Source organism: Amphiprion ocellaris, chromosome 7, assembly GCF_022539595.1.
Source record: "Amphiprion ocellaris isolate individual 3 ecotype Okinawa chromosome 7, ASM2253959v1, whole genome shotgun sequence".
In the NCBI taxonomy this organism is placed as follows: Eukaryota; Metazoa; Chordata; class Actinopteri; family Pomacentridae; genus Amphiprion; species Amphiprion ocellaris.
The window spans coordinates 9,770,547-9,789,500 of NC_072772.1; the positions used below are offsets into that span (position 1 = coordinate 9,770,547).

Here is an 18,954-nt window from a genome sequence, read left to right on the forward strand (position 1 = left end):
ATGTCTGACAATCCTTTGTGATTTTACAATTTCTGGTTTGGATAAATACTGTAATTATAGCAATGTTTTAAAGATAGAGATAGAGGTAGAGTTTTTGGTTAAGAAACTAAACACACACAGCATTTCCTGTGTTTTGCCTTCCGTCCCTGCTTGATGTCTCCTTTCTATTGGCTGCACAGGTAGTCATCACAGTGCTCAGCAGTACAAGTTCAGCTAAGCTGAACTTTGACTGCTGTGCGTTCAGGAGCTCACCGGGAGGCACGCTGTGCTACGCTTGATGCAGAAATAAACCATTGTGGCATAGCTCAAGCCATTGAAAAAAAAAAAGCTTTCCAAAGGGCAGCGCCACCATTGTCACATTCAGCCTGAAAGCCTCTTCACTCTTCTTGCACTGCAAAAAGTCAGAGTAAACATCAAATGCATCCCAATGTAACCTTACTCTGTGAATAGTTTAAAACATAAACCTGCATTAAGATTTAATTTACTTCCAACTGAGTCACACTTTCAACAAATTAATCCATTTGTGCATCAAATTTACGCTAAACAAGAAAACATTTTATAAAAGCATTAATCCCTGTCTACGTCCTGTGTCTTGTTTCAACCCTATTAAGAGCTCCAGATGTGCTTGACAGGAAGCATTTCATCATTAAAGGATATGAGACTAGGAGTGTGTAAACATGCATTTACTCACACAGAGGGACACACACACACACACACAGTTATATTTCCATTACTTCACATGATGTTGCATTCATTTACATTAATTTTCTGCATAACCACAACTTGCCTAACCTGAACTCTTGCCCAATCGTAACTTAAATTCCTACCTTATATTTAAACCAGGTATTCATCCTAAAATTGAAACATCTATGTCCCTACAACATTAGTAAAACAAGTACACACAAACACACACACACAAACGTGCATGCTCTTACAGGAAACCTTCTGACCTCATTCGCAGCTGCTTTGGGTCTGCATTTATGTGTATGAGTACGTTTATTCAAAGGCCACATGCGAGAATCTGTTAAACAAAAACCTTTGCACACTGACTGGCTTTGAAGTCACCTCTATTACATTCCCAGACGCACACACACACACACACACACACACACACACACACACACACACACACACACACAGACAGACACACAGACTCACTAAGACAAAGTAAGGGCACTGTGTCTTTGAAGTGCAGTTGAGACTGATTTACTGTTCCACATTGACCGGAGATGGTATTTAAGACTCTTCAAGGAGAGGGATTCGATAGCTGGTGAGAGTTTATGTGTGAGTGTGTAAAGAGGGTGATCCCAGAGACAGTGTGCATGTGTGCGCGTGCATGTGTGTGTGAGTGAAAGAAAGACAAAGAATGTGTGTACTTCTGCCAAATGTGTGAGTCGGATGAGTGCTGTACAAAGGCATGCTGTGACCAGCTTCATTGGAAATTCTTTTTGGATTTTGCTGACACACTGACAGTCGATCAGGCAGACAGGCAGACACCTGAATGTCTTGGAAAACATGCAAATGCTCCACCCCATGTCCTGAGAGTTATGTTTAAGGGCAACTATTAGACAAGGAAAAATGTTGGCGCATCGAGCTGACAGATTGAAACATTTACCTTTAACAGCTTGAGTGGGCATTCTGTCTGGTTACCATGATCTTCTCCTAAGCTTCATATATGGTTTAAGGTGCCTAAACTCAACCATCACTTATGGTAGCTGCACAATGTGTGGAAATTGTAGAAATATCTCTCTGTCATTAAGTGTGGATATATGTGCAACATCACTGTCATGTCTCTGAGATTCAAGAAAAATGTCACCTAGCTGGCAGTAGCTCAAAAGTGCAATCCAAACCACCGTCCAGTTTATGGAACACTGCTATACCAGCCTGCATATTCTGTTTATGCACTGAATGTGTATAGTGCAAAAAGAACCATAGAGGAGATTGGGGTGGATGGATAGGCTCAGGTTGATGTCCTTTGAAAGAGCTTTTTTTTACAAAAAAAAAAAATCATCCGCTTTTCACCAGAGACCTTATTAGAGACTCGCAACTTACTATAAAGAACCCTGAACAGAAATCTATGGCAGGTTAGTAACCCTACTAACCTGCAGGGAAAAATGCTTCTTAAAAAGTCAACAAACTTTTCATTATTCTAGACACTGGAATTACAGTTATGGCATCTTTCGTCCTACTTTAAGCATATCTCCATTTGCCCTGGTAATCTCTGAGTTTTTAAAATGTATTTTACAGCCAGAAATAATTATAATCAAACTGCTTTTGTCACTAACAAGGCACCAATCCACCTTTGTAAGAAACGAAAACTATTGTTTTCATTCATTTACAATTAATCATCTCTCCTTTTCTTATCTACAGTGTTTTTTTCTTATCCGTTGAATGCTTAACTGATCATTTGATTGGTTGTTTCTGTTTCTGCAGTATGATTCTCCTTTACCTGCATCCCAAACCAACTGGGAGGCCGTCACAATGCCCATGTCGGTGAGTAATAAATACACACACATGTACGCAATTAATGAGTTGCTGAAGTCCTGAATTAAAAGCAAATCAGTAGATATGCTTTCTAGTTACACATTAACCACTGAAAAGAAGACATACATATTTAATAGCTACGTACTATGAAAAAAAAAGTCAGGTTAAGACATTGTCACTCATCTTTGGGTTTATACTATTTTCTTTCAGACTAATATCAGTGTTTTAGAAAGCTTAACTTTTTTTCCCTCCAAGCTTTGTTTTTGCTAACTATTTAACAGATGAACAAACACATAAAGCATCACCTTCCTTACAACCCTGCCATCCCACACTTAAGTGTATTTGTAAGCATGTTAGGAACAAGGGCTACACTAATAATTATGACATATGGTGCATTTGCATAGGACAGCACACACCCACACAGCACACATTCATACATTCATGCATGCATGGACTGTATTTATTATGCATGAAACCTGACATGTGAAATGACATCCCTCCTTGGACTAATGTTTTTATAAGTGTGTGTAATCTGTATAATTTGTCTGTGTCCGTGTGCGAGAGTGATGGAACTCATTGACATGTGCTATTACAGTAATTAGCGTGCATCAAGATGCGTGGAGGTTTTTCTGCTTGGATTCATACTGGCTTTATGTGTGCGGGTGCATGTTTTAACATGCGTGTGCATGGGTATGTCATTACCAGTGGGATGTGGGATACACATGTGCGGCTTGTGGCCCTCTTCCACTTTATATTCCAAGCTGCTACAAGGGCTTTTCCAGTGATTAATGATTATTTTACATTATGTTCATGTTCGTAGATGTTTCAGATTACTGCACACAAGCATGTTAAGATACATTAATCAAAAAGGTGAAGATTTTTTTCAGACCTCAGCTTCTGATTCATGTGCTGGTCTTTATCCTTTTAAAATCATGCAAAGAAGGAGAAAAGTAAATAGAAATACAGATGATGACGATGCGTGGAGCTTAAAATGCTTCATTTCAATAATCTGTCGAGCTGTCATGTCATCATTTATTTTATATGAGCCAGTGCCACATTTTTATGGGAGGATGTGGTGATACTTAAATTACCATTTTTAATTTATACTTAGTATGTCCCAGAGGAGTGTTTCTATTCCCATGTTGGCTTTAATGAATCCAACTCTCCTCCATAAGCTATTGAAATCCTCTCATTGCGTACTCTTGTCCTTTGACCTTTATGGAAGTTATTGCTGAGTGTCACAGCCAACGTAAAAGTTAGAACAGTCATACATGCCATAAGGATTTAATGGCAATTACCTCCTATCTATAGAAATAGCCTACAGCAGGGAGGAGTGGCCGTCTATGAATAATCTTAGTGATGTACTGCTGCTTTTGTGTCCCCATTAAACTGCCAGTATTTTTTGTGGTGGGAAGTTAACAATATATAAAGAAAAACATGTCACTTAAGATTAATAAGTAAAAGAAATCCTTGTCTAACTATCTTAATTTTCTCATTTCTCTTACTCAGCCTGTTGACATGTACACAAATGTGGGTGGAGCAATTATGATGCAGTGGCATTCAAAAGCATCGGTGCAAAAAGTGTGGCATTGGCAACATATATAGAAGTGGGAAATTAATACACATTTAGGAGGACTTATGTTGTTCCACGATAAAGATAGCAAATATCAGTATTTAGGTGGAGTGAAGGTCATATTTTCCAGCTTGTCATGATTTGTAGTATTTTCAAGCTTGAGTCAAGGTCAGTCTCACACTGAGGTTTACTTATAAGCTGCTGTCACTGAGATGCCATCATTTATTTGTGATGAAGCCCTTTATAGAGTATTTTCATTTCAGTGGACACAGTGGTTTCTTTAGACTACACCCATATTTTAACCCTGTCTCACAAAAATTACATTAGTGTAGATCAACTGCGTTCTTGTTCACATCTTGAGAGTATGGTATTTTCTCTTCCAGTATGAAAGGGCCACAAACTCTGTAGTAGGAGGTGGATTTATTAGTCCATATCATGACTAGGGTTTGCATCCTGTGTGACATCATTATTTTCAGGCTTAGGTTTCATTTTTACTCACTGTTTGGCTTTATGCAACAAAACTACTTTGTTAGGTTCAGGGAAAAAATGCTTTAGGTTGAACTACAACATACTGGAAGCATTTCCTCCATTGTCTATGTTACCAGGATGACAAGTCCTGTCCCATTTAATACAGAACTGATTGATTGAAAAGGAGCTACAGTGAGTAATAAAACAAATGCCAAACCATGTTAAATAGGAACATATTTGTGATATGTCACATAGTTGTATAGGACTGTATTTTTTTAATAAGATATGGCTTCATATTTACATGCTGAATGTGCATTGCTTGACAATAAAGTCAAAGGTAGCAACAGTATGCCACCATAACTGACACTGCATTACAAATTCTGAGAAAAAAAAAATCAATTTTGACAAGAGCTACATTGTGGAAGAAGACACTGAATCATTGAAACAGTGGCCGTGACCTTTATGTTCGTGGTACATTGTGGCAGCAGAGCGGAGAATACCTGCTGATATCTCCAAATCTTCCAATGGATCCTTAGATGTCTTTTCAGTGCTTTCAAAATAGTGCTGACCTTCCTGTCACAGCACACAGACTAACTGTAGACTAAACACTGAATTGTGATTTTTTTTTTCAAGAATCCAAGAGCATTGTGAAGGATTTAGCAAATGTTAGAAAACTGACATTCCCTCTGCAGAAATCTCTGTGCACATTTCACATTTTGTTCAGAAACCTGATAGAAGTATGCAGTGCAGCCAGCGGATTCCTTACCAAACACATGTATGGTGATGGAAGACGTCATTCGTCCAGTTAATGTCTAGTAATCCTTTAAATGGGACCATATCATAGTTCTGTGCTGGATAATGGTGAAGGAAAGCATTAAGTCACCCACCCAAGAAATATTTTACAAGGCTCATATGATTTTGATATGGGTAATAATTATAAATTGCTGTATTTGAAGTAGGCGTGAATTCATAGTAGAATTGATCATTTTGTCTTTACCTTTTGACCTTTGCAGGACAGCGGTGGAGGGAAGATGTCGGCAGCAGTCACAGAGGAGGTTCCTTTCTCACTGGAGGATTTAGACAGAACCATAGCTGCCTTTGACACTGTGGAGCAGCTTCTCAAATCCCTGAGCCCAGACACCTGGAGACAGGACCTGGATAGCATCTACACTCAAACACACATACACTATAGATCCAGGGCCTATCATCTGGCAAGCAGACATAACAAAGGTAAGACATATGGATTCAAGTTTTACAAGCCATCTGAGCCAGTACACTCCGCTATATAAAAAGTATGAAGTGTGTACTTTATAAAAAGATACACATGTGTCCATCATTATTAAAGGACCTATCTATCTATCACCCTTAACACATGCAGTACAAGACAGTTTTACAATACAGAACTGAAAGACAGTAAGTACGACAACAATAAACCCCACTGAAGTCAAAGCAGTCACTGGACACATTTTTACTCACTGAAGGCTTATTTTTCACTGCAATATGAAGACCTGTACCTCTATGGAAACAGCACATCCATGGCAAAAACTCAGAGAACTCAGAAATGTCTCTTGTTCCGTATAATACAGCTATAGTGCCGTAAAACATAAAAGCAGAAAAAGTGACATTTCTTTGATTGTTTGTTTTATAAAAATTGGGAAAAAATGGAATCAATATGTACATTTTTTTTCCAACTGCTAGCAGGTATTACCAGTAGCGGTGCAATAATAATATTTTAATATTTACATTTTTATTTTGTTTACATGCTTGTCTTGTCTCTGCTCTATGCAAGCACAGCCTGCAGTTCAACCCAGTTCAGCTGAAAAACCCCAGTTTTTGTCACGTGGCTCTTGGTTGCAGCTGAGTCACTCATCGCTTCTCAGTTGCTTGGAGGAGTGTGTTTTTTTCTGTTTACTTTTTTGCATTTTTAAAAATAAGAAATCTAAGATAGAGTGATGTTAAAATATCACAATTTTAAGCTCAGACTCGGTAAGTTTCCTGACCGTTTGGCACATCACACATGATTAGTTCAAGGACTGTTGTAAACTCTTTCTCTTTTGCTTTTCAAACCCGTGTAACATTTTTTTGGGGTTTCAGAGGGCTAACAAAACTTTTGTAAAGATTTTTTATTTTCTACATGTTGAGCGAATCACATTTTGAAAAGATAATCAAAACATTTCTTTACAAATGGAAAAAGTAGGCCTAGATTTTGGAATGCAGCTGAAAGAAATTCATATAACATTGCTTATACTCATGTTCCTTGCTTTGGTAAATGCTTTACTATCTTTACTATAAAAATAAAAACAGTACTGAGTTAAAGAGTCAGCAGTTTAATTGTGATTCACAAGTACCGTTCATGTTGCATAGAGTAAGTTATGTATGTATACTGTATATATAGAAAAATGTGTAATTCTAGTCAAGATTTTAAAGTTTCCTGAGATATAAATTTTTCTGTTATGGTATCAGGCATAATTGCTGGAACTAAATTTGGACAGTCGTTGAAATAATACATTATATGTATATTTAGTATTTGTGTATTTGTATAATTATTAGTACAAGGATGATATCAGTCAAACAGAAACTCTAATATGCTTTTGAATTATAGTGTTGTGTTTTATAATGAGGCAAGAGAACTTGTGACATGTTGAACTAGTTAAGCTAATGCAGAAAGATTAAAGCTTTGTGGCTCTCATTCTATTTTATTATTCTGCAGTTAGGGATCCTGAAAAACGGTGCAGTGTTCACAGAATTTCTCTGCAGTCTGATGCAGATGCTGGACTTTGGTAACTTTGTATAATAGAGGGGAGAGGTGAGCATGAAGGCTTCTGCTGACCGAGACAGACCCACACAGCAGGAGTCCCACTCTCACATACTGGGCTATACATTACTCACAGTGGTACAGTGCTGCAGAGGATAAAAGTCTCTGACTTGGTAATTTGAGGGAAATTAGTCAGGGCTGTAATGACTGTGATGGAGCAGCATTGTTGCCTTATGTTCAAGTATAGCACAGAGGAGAGCCAATGGAAACCTGCTTTTAAAATGGTGCATATTCAGCTGAAACAAGGGTTATACTACTGGGATCGTCTGGCGGTTCAGTGTATTTCTACTAATTTGGCATTTTAGAACAAATGGAAAGACATACAAAAAAAACCTATGTGCACTCAACTGCACAGAATTGAAAGCAATAAACTGAATTTGAAACGGTTCATGTGAAAGTACCTTTCAGACTTACAGTAGATGTTTTGACTGTTCTGTAAATACAAAAGATCATTGTGGATAAAACAGCTCTTGTTCATATTATGTGCAAAAACATTACCTGACTGAGTTGTTGCATCATCAGATGAGCAGTTTCCCCTTTGGGGGGGTCTGTCAGTGAGTCAGTGGCAGATTTAAGGCGAGACAGGACCAGTTCAAGGCAATTCTTTACTGTGAAGTCAGTGCCAACGACCTGGAGTCACTGAGGCAATAGATTTTATCCTTAGGATGCACAGCTAGAGTGGATGTCTTTGAGCAGATATAAAAATTATTATTATATACACACATGAGGAAGAGGGTGTTTCTGTGTGTGCTTGTCCGTATAAAAGCATTCAGGCTTGCAGCCGACCAGACTGAGTCGACCACATCTCCCTCTCTCACCTGCGCCTTTGCATCTCTCTCCTGCACTCGTTCTACCTGAGGGCTCTCCTGTTCCTTAGTAAGTATTTGTACTTGACAGCAAATCTATCTCTATTTATCAGTTCATGTGTGTGCTCAGCTGGCATGAGAAGGCTCCATACAGTATACAAGGAGTCTTGCAGGACTACCTAGAGCTGCGTAGGTGCTGCAGGTCTTTGATACGCCAGTGTAGCACTCTCTAATTGGAAATTCAACCTGTGTAGTGGAGCAGAAATCTGCCACAGTCAGCAACTTGGCTTTGTTTTCATTAAGACACACACGCACATAAAGACTGACACCCACCTTTTTTCTCATGAAGGACAGCAAGCCTGATAATAATATTAATTTTAAGTCCATGTAACTCACATTCATTCAGCCTTAAACCTAAATAAACTCGTGTAATCCTAATAATACTCACACTAACTCTAGAGCAGAGTGTATTCTGTAAGTTTCACACAAACGGGCACAGGCACTACACTTTTTTATGCTAGTGGCTGTGTGAGTGACAAAGTCATTCTTGCTCGGTCTTTCTGCCTCCGTCTGTTCTTCCCTCACACCCTGACAGCGTTCCATACCACTGCTTTTCTGAGATTACACTCATTCTCCTTAAATAGACACAAGCTCAGCCGTGCAAGCACAGACACACACATGCTCACAGCATAACCACCCATATACAACCTGTGCCTTCATCATCACTCGCACAAACACGCACCCCACCCGCATGCACAGAAACACACTTACCTGCGAGACAGCATTGAATGTGCCCATCAGAGGCGATACAGCGACAGATGGGTGAAGGCGCGTCTATACCATCTCTTTTACATCAGGCCTTGCATCAACTTGAAAAGTCTAAACAAACATTGCAAACATTGGAGATGCATCTTATAGCTCCTGGCATTCACACAATTCTGTCATTATCCATGACACCATCACTTGCTGGAAATCTGCTCTTTGGCTCTTTAGTAAAATCAAAAAGCAGAAATGATGGGTTCAATGTCACCTCAAGTTTTCACAAAAGGAGAATCAAGAAAAAGCAGTTATCTTTATGATTTAGCTGTAAGCACACTGTTGTTTTTTTTTACTGTAGTTACAGATGTCTAGATGAATTCTTAGTGCTTGGTTTTCTTTGCCTGATGTTTCATCTTAGATGGATAAATTGGTTAAGATAGCTGTAATTGCATCTAGGGTGAGTTGAAGCATGACATTTTGTCTCTGTCATCGATAGTGTGATTCTTCAATGACAAAAGATCAAAAAATTAACTAAAATACAGCAATAAAACATCAATCAGCTGCTGCACATATGGTGTTCAGCATGAGACTATTTATATGTCAAATTTTCAGTTTTTATCCATCTGCCTAAGAGATTGTTACTGAGACAAACACAGTACTTTTGCTTTAAAGCTCTTCAGTAGCAGCATCTTGAGCATTTTCATTTAAACAGTTGAGACCCCCCCAAAAAAAAACAGATGAAAGACTTTGGTGCAGAGAAGCGCAGATCATTTCTACGTGTAGCTGTGATGACTGGGATCCATCAATATTCCAGTAGTCATGAAACTTAAAACCAGGTTCTCACTGCAAAAATACATTTCTTCTTAATGACTTACCTGGTAAAATAAAGCTTGAATAAATACATTTAAGAAATGTACATAGCCGTCTTTGAGACACAAGTTGAGTGGTAGGTCAATTTACTTTTAGCAAATGATTGTCCTTCTCAATTTCGTGCATATTTTATAGAAAAACACGCAGATTTATTCAAATGAGCCGATGGGTGTAACTGATTTTCACACAAATGTTATGTCTCCACTCATCCAAAACAAATGTAATGCAGACACACTGTTTGAATCAGTTGTCCTCATTTAACCTGTTAATACTCACACAAACGCAGACATAATCCACTTTTCATTTAGTCTAATGCAGCTGTGCCACAGACACACACACACACACACACACACACACACACACACACACACACACACACACAAAATATAGCACATTAAGCAGATTTGTCATTGTTACACTAATGCGATGTACATGCGATTTCTTGGCAGTTCCTATTGCATGACTGATCTCCCTTGTTACAGTGTTGCAAAAAAGCTTAAAAGCAACGGTCACTTGGACTGGACGCAAGCCAATCTCACCGAGATATACCGTTGCAGTTCACTGCAAGTATTGATCCTGACAAGTCCTTTATGCTTGTGTTGGGTCATAAAAGCCTATTGTACTTAATGAAGTGGAAAATCTAGGAATAGCCAAAGAAAATTCATTCATCCTCAGATTGATTTGACGACTCGTTGGGGAAGAAAGTAACTAACTAGCTATCATACACAAGCTGGGTGTCTACTGTCTTTCAGTCTCATGCACGGGTGCTATAGAGGGTGTACGTGATCTGAGTGGAGCCATTCAGTCGTTACAATGGCTCCTGAATGGAGAACAGAACCATGGTATGCAAAACAAAACTGACTGGTTAACAGTGCAGTGAGCAAAAACCAATACTCGGACAGCCACTCGTGGTATGGACCCCGACTCTTCTTCTCTATGATCCGGTTTGTTCTGTGTGAACAGGCTTAGTCCACCATCATTGCTCGAATGATAAAGCTCAAAAGGTTTGAGTGCTCAAGCCCATACTGTGTTTGATTAGTTTAGTGCTTTCTTCCTGCGCTTTGCTTTGGACAGAGGACAGTCGCAATCTACCATAAAGGTGAACGCATCAGCAATTTCTTCTTGTCATGCTGCTTTAGCCAAGCAGCTGTTCAGTCACCCTCTCCTAAAGTGGTCTCTGCAGCCAGTCAAGCATCAGGCTGTAGTCCAATGAGCACCTCCCGTGGTGCTCATGGATGACTCCTGTGGACCATAGGAGATTATTAAGAGAGTTTTCATAACCGTTTACAGCTCATTTTATCAGTGTGGTAAATAAACTTAAACAGACACATAATAGTTAATACACTCTGAAAATTCACTCGTTGTTCTCACAGTCTGTAATAAGAATGCAAATTTTGAACAATTTTCTTCAGTGATAGTCAGCGGCTAAATCAATCAATAATTGATTGTTCAATAACCTGAAATCTGCTCTATGGACATCGTTCCATTTCCTGATGAAACTGCTTTGAACGTAGTCATATGACATAGTCCAAGTCGTCCATATCACACGATATGGTCCACTTTACGGATACTACAGCTATGGGTTAATGTTTTTATTGGGTTACATTATAAAAAGAAATGAATCGATTAATGATTAATTAAAAACATTTTTAGTCAGTACTTGTAGCAGTATTGGTGTAAATTTAGTTTTTGCTTTTCTACTTCCGTTTTTCTTACATTTCCATTTCCATTAGTGTGTTTATCCAATTTGTCTTCTAGAACTCAGCTGTGTATTTTCAAGAAAAAGATCACTGGTGTAAAGGTGTAATTGCCACCCTCGGTATGAACAGTGTGTTGATTATTGTCCTGCTGAAGACCACAATCAAACAGCAGTCAATCCTCAACTGATTGCTGCTGCTCTTCTGCTATCTTTTCTATTCTTCCTCTCATCCATTCCTCCAACAGCTTTTTTTCACTCTGAATTGCCTTCAGAATAATGTAAAGTATTGTCAATATTTCACAGGAAGTATAGTCTTGGTCTCCTTCTTTCTGTCATTTGTCTATAGAAATGTGCAGTCCTTGTCAATGACAACAAAGCAGTGTTATGTCATTCACTCAGTGTTTACTAATGCCAATACCAGTGAAATATATAGAGATAATACAAGCAGGCTTTCATCACAGTCCTCTTTCTGGAGCTCCTGCTTTTTTCCCCTCTGGACAAGTGCTTTTGCCCCTTAGTTCCCATCAGCTTGTCAAATAATCCATTTGATTCTCCTGAAATTAGTTTTGAACCATTCCAGCAGGTCCTTCATGCGCAAATGAGGTAATTTTTCTCCAAAGTGATGACATGAAGAAAGACTGTGATCGATACATTCAATTTACAATCAATTAATGGCCCCTGCTTCCTATTCTGTCCTTTATGTTCTTTCTCTCTGCATCTTTGTGTCGCTCTTTCTTCCACTCATCTCTCCATCCCTATAGTCAATTGCCACTGCAATTGTCCTCATAACTAACTCTGCCTCTCAACCATTTTCTCTCGATCGATATTGAGCATATTTGTAGCGTGAATCACACTCACTTTGCCTTATTTATGCCCTCCTTCTGTTTCATTCTTCCATCTGTCTCCACTATGCCGCCCAATTTAATTTGTAATTATATGAAGCAAGAGACAAGCATTAACTGAACAAATCAAAAAAGATTTTTGTCGCTTTCAGTCTTCCTTAGCCAAAAGGGTATATTAGATTTTAGTAGAAAAACTTTAATTTGCTTGTTGTTGTTTCTTTAATTTTTTATCGCATAATAACAACTTCGACCAATACCAGTTGATGAGGAGCAATGTCTTCATGTCACGATCAGCAGCAGATCCAGTGTACTAAAATAGTCCACCAAAGACTCATCAATTATTATTGTCTCTTTTACTCTCTAACTGTCCAGTGGATCTGAATCGTCTCTATGACGACGTTAAGCGCTACAGCTGTACTCCTCGCAACTACTCTGTGAACCTGCGCGAGGAGCTGAGGACCACCAACGCCGTCTTCTTCCCTCGCTGTCTGTTGGTGAAACGCTGTGGAGGGAACTGTGGCTGTGGAACTAATAACTGGAATAACGGCTGCACCTGTCAGGCCTCCAAAACAACACTCAAACTACATGAGGTAGGTTTAACAGATGAAGACCCAGTTTAAACATTCACAGACCACACAGAATCACCTAAGCTGCATCTGGTAGCTCCTCAGTTCTTTCTTCCTTTCTTTGTTTCATATTTTTACTCAAACAGTTTACATCTATAAGCCACAACATTAAAACCACTGACAGAAGAAGTACACAACACTGATCATCACCTTGGGTCCTGGCATTTGTGTGGACGATCCTTCTAAATATTACTGTAGACCAAGCACACCTTTTCCACGGCAATTGCGCTCGACAACAGCAGCAGCCTCCCCCCAGCAGGACAATGCGGCACATAGAAACTGCTCAGGGCACTGACCCAACCTCCAAACTCCTCAGATCCCAATCTGATAGGGCATCTGTGGGATGCAAGAGACAAGTTCAGTTAACGCACAGAACCCAAATATCTCACTGCCACACACCACAGGACGCCACTATATCCATGCCTGATGGGTCAGCGCTGTTACCGCTACACAACATCAGGCAGGTGGTTTTAATCTTGTATACAGATTAACTGTCCAAAGGCCACAGGAATACTACTGCATGTACACACACGTATTTCACAGACACGCACATTAGCATACTAACTACACTGATAATGGTTTCTCACAATAAACCAGCAGGATTCATTGAAAGAAAAAGTAGTGAAAGACAGAATAGGTACCACAGAGATTGAAAGGTGAAAAGTACAAAACACTGTCAGCTTCATCTCTCTGATGAACAATGGCTTTTGGGCTTTTAAACATAGGTCTCTATTATGTAAATTTTCCATAATGGCTCATGTGATATTTAGCACCTGCTGTGTGAGAGGCAGTTTTGTCACCGCTGGAGAACTGAAGTGAGATGGAAAGTAATTATGTTAAGGATGAAGAAGGTTCTTTTCAATTATCAGTGATTTTAAAACTTACCTGGCAATGACATATTACTTAAAATCCATTATGAGCACAGTAGAGGCAGCGTACTAATGGACCTCTAAATGAATTTCTTCATCAGTTACATTATTTGTTATCTAATTAATACTGTCATACTTTTTATTCTGTCCAACCATGCCAAAGCAGAGGCCAAATTCCACATTTACTGGATATTCACACTGTAAGTACTGGCACTAACACTTTGAATAAAGTTAGTGTTTTGAAAAAGGCAGAACAAAATGTGCATTTAATATTTCTCTACATGTGCACTGCACTCTTTGGCCTGGGACGACATTCAGCTTAGATTTGACTTACAGAAGCATCACAGAAAAGCGATGCCACGCCTTATGCAGACATGAAACTAACATGTAAGATTTCTACCAGAATTTAGGTGCACATGTGAAAGAGACCAGGAAAGATGCTGTGTGAGTAAGAGAGTGAGTGAATGACCGAGTGAGAGGAGGAGATTCTGATGCCGACTGAGGGAAAAGCGGGGAGAAATTGGCCATGCAGAGGCAGAAGCTGCATCAACAATGAAGCAGCAATGCACCAGCAGCCTCAACACTTTCCCCCTGCTTCCCTCCTCCATTTGCTTCGATGTTGGCCCAGTCCTCCTCTCCCTCGTATCTCTCTCAGCTCATTGTTAGCATTCTATCACTCTCTTCCCGTCTCTCTGGGCTTCCGTCATCCTTTCATTCTTCCCAATTCCCATTTTCAATTTATCCCTTTGCAATGCACCATTCTTGTTCTTTAAGCCTGTCATTCATTCTTTTCTCCCACTTCCCTCCATCTCTTTGTGTCTTTGTTCTTGTATAGCTTCATTATTGAAACATGGTCCACAGGGCTCTCTCTCTGTCTCTCTTTTCTCGCTGTTAAAAATCATACAATGGGAATTTAGACAAAAGTGGGATTTGGGTTGTAATTGTGCTATGTGTATATGTGTGTGTATGAGTCACTGTGTATGAGAGCATGAAAAAGGTGCATTGTGTCTGTATGTACTGTACATGCAGACACAACAGCCTGAATGTGAGCTCTCATGAGTTTGTGTGTATTTGTGCGAGATTTCCATCCTCCTCTCTTCTCCTTGCCGGCAATCATAGACCGGCAACTGGTTACTTCAGTGATTTAACTTCTGAAGAAGCACATTATTACTCACACTAGTGTTTCAGTGCAGGGAAGTCCTCACATAAATCATTGGCAGCCTCACTTCCATTGAGCTTTGGAGAACAAATTCACTGCATCGGTTGTGGAACAATTTGTACTTTCACTCTATTTTCACATTAGAGGTGGCACCTGCTAACATTGTGGCCATCTGCAGCAAAGTCACTTACAGTAAAACGCTGACTAAACCCAACTATAAGATCAATTCTATCGTACTTTTCTAGATTCTCAGAGCCTTTTAAGCCGCTTTTTGGCTTCACATTTGCAAGGCCACAATATGCTTTTTGACTCAGTAAAATGGAATGAATCAGTCTGTATATCTGTGTGTACTCTGTCCAGTTATATATGTTTTCTGAGATACTAGATAGACTTTTCCTTGTGGCGACATGTCCTGGAAGTTTCTCTGCTGGGAAAACCCTGAAAATAAATATGAGCAAATGAATGAGTGCTAAAATAATACAGGAATTCCAGCGCAGTCTGTTAGGATTACCAGTGGAATGGGAAGTTTAAAACTACACCACAAATCCTGTCTTTAATGTCTAATCTATATTTTGACGTCCCTGACTTGCTTCAATGTCAAGTTTTGGTGACACATGCGATTTCGCTCAGGGAACAACATTTCTCTTTTCTGTTGAACCCCTGTTGGGTTCTGTCCCGTCTGATGTTCTTTCCCTTGTTATTTCACTTTCATATGCAAACAGGATTCATTGCTATCAGCTGTGATGACTAGACAAAGTGTGTTCAGCAGTCAGCCTCTTCATCCTCGCCGTCTTTCTCCCCGTCTCCTCTAGGTGCTGAAGTACTCCCCAGAGGCTACTCTGCATCAGCGCCACCAGAGGCCACGGGTTCGCTGGGTCATCGATGAAATCTTCCTTTCGCATCATGAATCGTGCGAGTGTGCGTGTCCCTCCCAGCCTCCTCGCTGAGACTCTCACACTGGCATGTGCATCTGGAACTGTGGGATGTCTTCTTTTATCTGTTTTGCAATGGACTTAATACTATAACAGCACCGCTGAGAAACATGCAGCAAAGAAGGCAAATATTTGACTGATAAACTGCAGCTCGTATCATACACACAACGTTTGCTCTTGCAGGTAAACCTCCTGAGCCTTTCTCTTTGTTGTTTAAAAGCATAAATGTTTCCAGCCAAACAACTTTCTTGCAGCCTGGCGTTTAAATCCCCACTTTTCAGACCACATTTTAACATCACATGCATCTTTAAGCGCTAAAGTAGCAGTTGACTTTCTCCAGAGAAATTCACTTTTAATTCAATCATTTTCTCCTCCTCAACTAAACTCTGAAACCCATTTGAAATATAAAAAGATCATCACACAACATTCTGAGAAAATACCAGCAATGTTGTCTTAAATTTAATTTACATTTTGATTAAAAGGGTTTTGATGAATGTCACCTTGATTGAATTGAAACTGAATTGACTCCAACCACTATTCAAACAGTCGTATGCATTTGCAGTTCTTTGTGTTAGAATAAGACTATTTCTAGAAACTTCTGGCAACTCTCCTGCCAGGAGCATGCTGAGATAAGTGAGCATGAGACAGAAGGAGGGAGGTAGAGGGGTAGGAGAAGTTTACACCAAAATAGCATTTTATCTTTATGTGAAATTAGGCTAACTTCAACCCTCCAACTCTGAATCGCTCACAGACACGCTCACATTCACTCAAGGCTTCCTATAAACAAAAACTCTAGTTATTTATGCAGAATTCTAAGGGTTCCTTTGTTTTGCACACATTCCTGTCTGGAAATATTCACGTTTCCCGTTGTCTGCTCATCCATCCACACACCTCATGCTTCTTTTCTTTCTCTCTCACTGATTCAAACACACACACACTCTCTTTCCCTTCATCACTTTCTCTCTGGAACACATCAAAGGAGATGTCAGATCGGGCCGCTGCGCTGTGCCCGGTTTTTCAGAGCATTCCTGGCATTCCTGCTGCTAGGCCGAATTCTGCTAACGCGGATAAAGCCGTGATCCTCAGACCCTAAACACATAACAGAGGAAGGAGAGGAGAAACTCAGGAAGCACGATAGAGAGGAAGTTTTGAGGAGAGGCGGCTGACAGAAAAGGGACAATCAAGCGGCCTATTTGTAGATTACCAGCACTCCAGGATGAGAGCGGAGAGAGAGAGTCGCTGTCAAGATACAACACATAAAAGATTGCTGCTCATTCAGCGGTTTCAATCAGCATGCTTGAGTTTTGGGCTTTTTTCCCCCCTCTTTTACTTGAAAATGCTATCACAGTCTGACCCACTGCTCTGGAACTCTGCAGAGATCTGTAGGAATTAGAGTAATGTTCTTGGTCTCGGCTGAAAATACAACTGCAACTCAAGCGTGTGTGCAGCTCAGGAAGAGGTCCTTTTGTTTCAGGGGTGGAGGGTTACCAACAGTCTGTGAGAGTCTGGCAGCAGATACAAGCATGTGAGCAGTCAGCATGCGGCTGTGCGTGCGAGTGTGTCGTGCGCATGTATAGGTAGCTATCAGAGCTATCAGCGGCATCAAAGCAAGAGAGCAAGAATTCCAATTAGCTGCTTACCATTTTTCCATAGACACGATCCAGCTGTGAGAAATAAAAGACGGTGTCATCTGTCATCTCTCCATCGTCACCTCCCATGTGTTCCACCATCCACACACTCAGGCTCGCTTACAGGCTGGATTTAAGCAGAGAAAATGGGATTTCACACACTACTTTTGTTCTAAAGACAGCAAAAACAAAGAATAAGTGGACACTGAGACGATTCCTCGGTCACAGTGAAACCCGATCAGCTGCGTGCCAGCGGCATTTTTATGAGCATGTGTCTACTGTAAGTCAAGGGTATTATTTGGCAGGTGCGGGATTCTAAACACTCTTAGATATTGCAAAAGTATGTCAGGTTGTGCAGTAGTCGCATTCCACGTAATTTGTCCCAGACACCATTCACACACACACTCATACACAGAGTTGTTTTTGGCTGCAGTTCATCTAACAAAAGAAACTTGATTTTGCTGCAAGCTTCTGTTTTCTTGTAAGGTTTGCTCTGGTTTCTGTGTGTCATACTTTGAATCACAAAGATAAACAATAGAGTTTGCACAAAGTGAGTGATTTCTTCAGATTTCACAGAGGGACAGTTGACAAGTAAATAGCCATGTTGTATTTTCAGTAGATAATGAACCTGTCGGTGAGGTTAGTTTAACGTGCCATTTATCAAGATGCTTTGCTGCAAAATGTATAGTTTTTGTACAACAGACTAATTTAGAACTTTTAGAACTGAAAAGAAACATAGCTGATTGATTGTTGATCAACAGAAATGCCTGAATATTCTCCAAAGTTGAAGGATTTGCTGCTGTAATCTGAATATTTGGGAGTTTTTTTGACATTCAATTACATCACCTTCTGCAGTCTTTTGACATTCCACACACTAAAAGGATTAATTCACTAAATCAACTGCAAATGTGAGTGTTGTAAATGTATGTGCATTGGATGTGTGTTTGTGTGTGTATGCGTGTGTGTGTGTGTGTGTGCATCCTGTGTCTGCCAGTTTGTTGGTGTTATCAGCACATTCCATTGTTGCGTGCTCCAAAGTGACATTCCTCTTTTTCCATGTAGCTCTTTTGTTTTCTCCCCTAGTTCTTTACAGCGGAATCACACGTATTTCAACATCAGGCATTTCACTGGTTTGTTACAGACAACTAAGAACTTCAAAACCACACAGTAGACCTTTGAGAACATTGCAGATTACTTTACTCTCGTATATTAATCTCAGTTTTCATTCTGTTCATGCAGTCATGTTTTCAACTCGGAAAATTTGTTGCTGTTAGTTTAAACAAACAAAAATCAACCTGCTTTGCTGCATTCAAAAAGTATTCATGACAAAACTGTATGCTTTACCTAAATAATTTATTGTCTTTCTCTGTTGTTTTATTAAAAATATCAGCTGGTTGGTTTTGATAAATAAAGTATTTCTAGCA

At 39.7% G+C, this 18,954-nt stretch overlaps 1 protein-coding gene across 3 annotated transcripts in view; it reads left to right on the forward strand.

Moving 5' to 3' along the window:
• Positions 1 to 18,954, forward strand: part of pdgfd (platelet derived growth factor d) — a 62,428-nt gene extending 43,474 nt beyond the window's left edge. For all 3 annotated transcript variants that reach the window (XM_035951059.2, XM_023276425.3, XM_023276424.3), the window contains 4 exons: positions 2,434 to 2,493; positions 5,539 to 5,755; positions 12,689 to 12,906; positions 15,783 to 18,954. In XM_035951059.2, the coding sequence (XP_035806952.2) occupies positions 2,434 to 2,493; positions 5,539 to 5,755; positions 12,689 to 12,906; positions 15,783 to 15,917 (630 nt within the window). In that variant the 3' untranslated portion in view covers positions 15,918 to 18,954. The remainder of the gene's footprint in view (positions 1 to 2,433; positions 2,494 to 5,538; positions 5,756 to 12,688; positions 12,907 to 15,782) is intronic.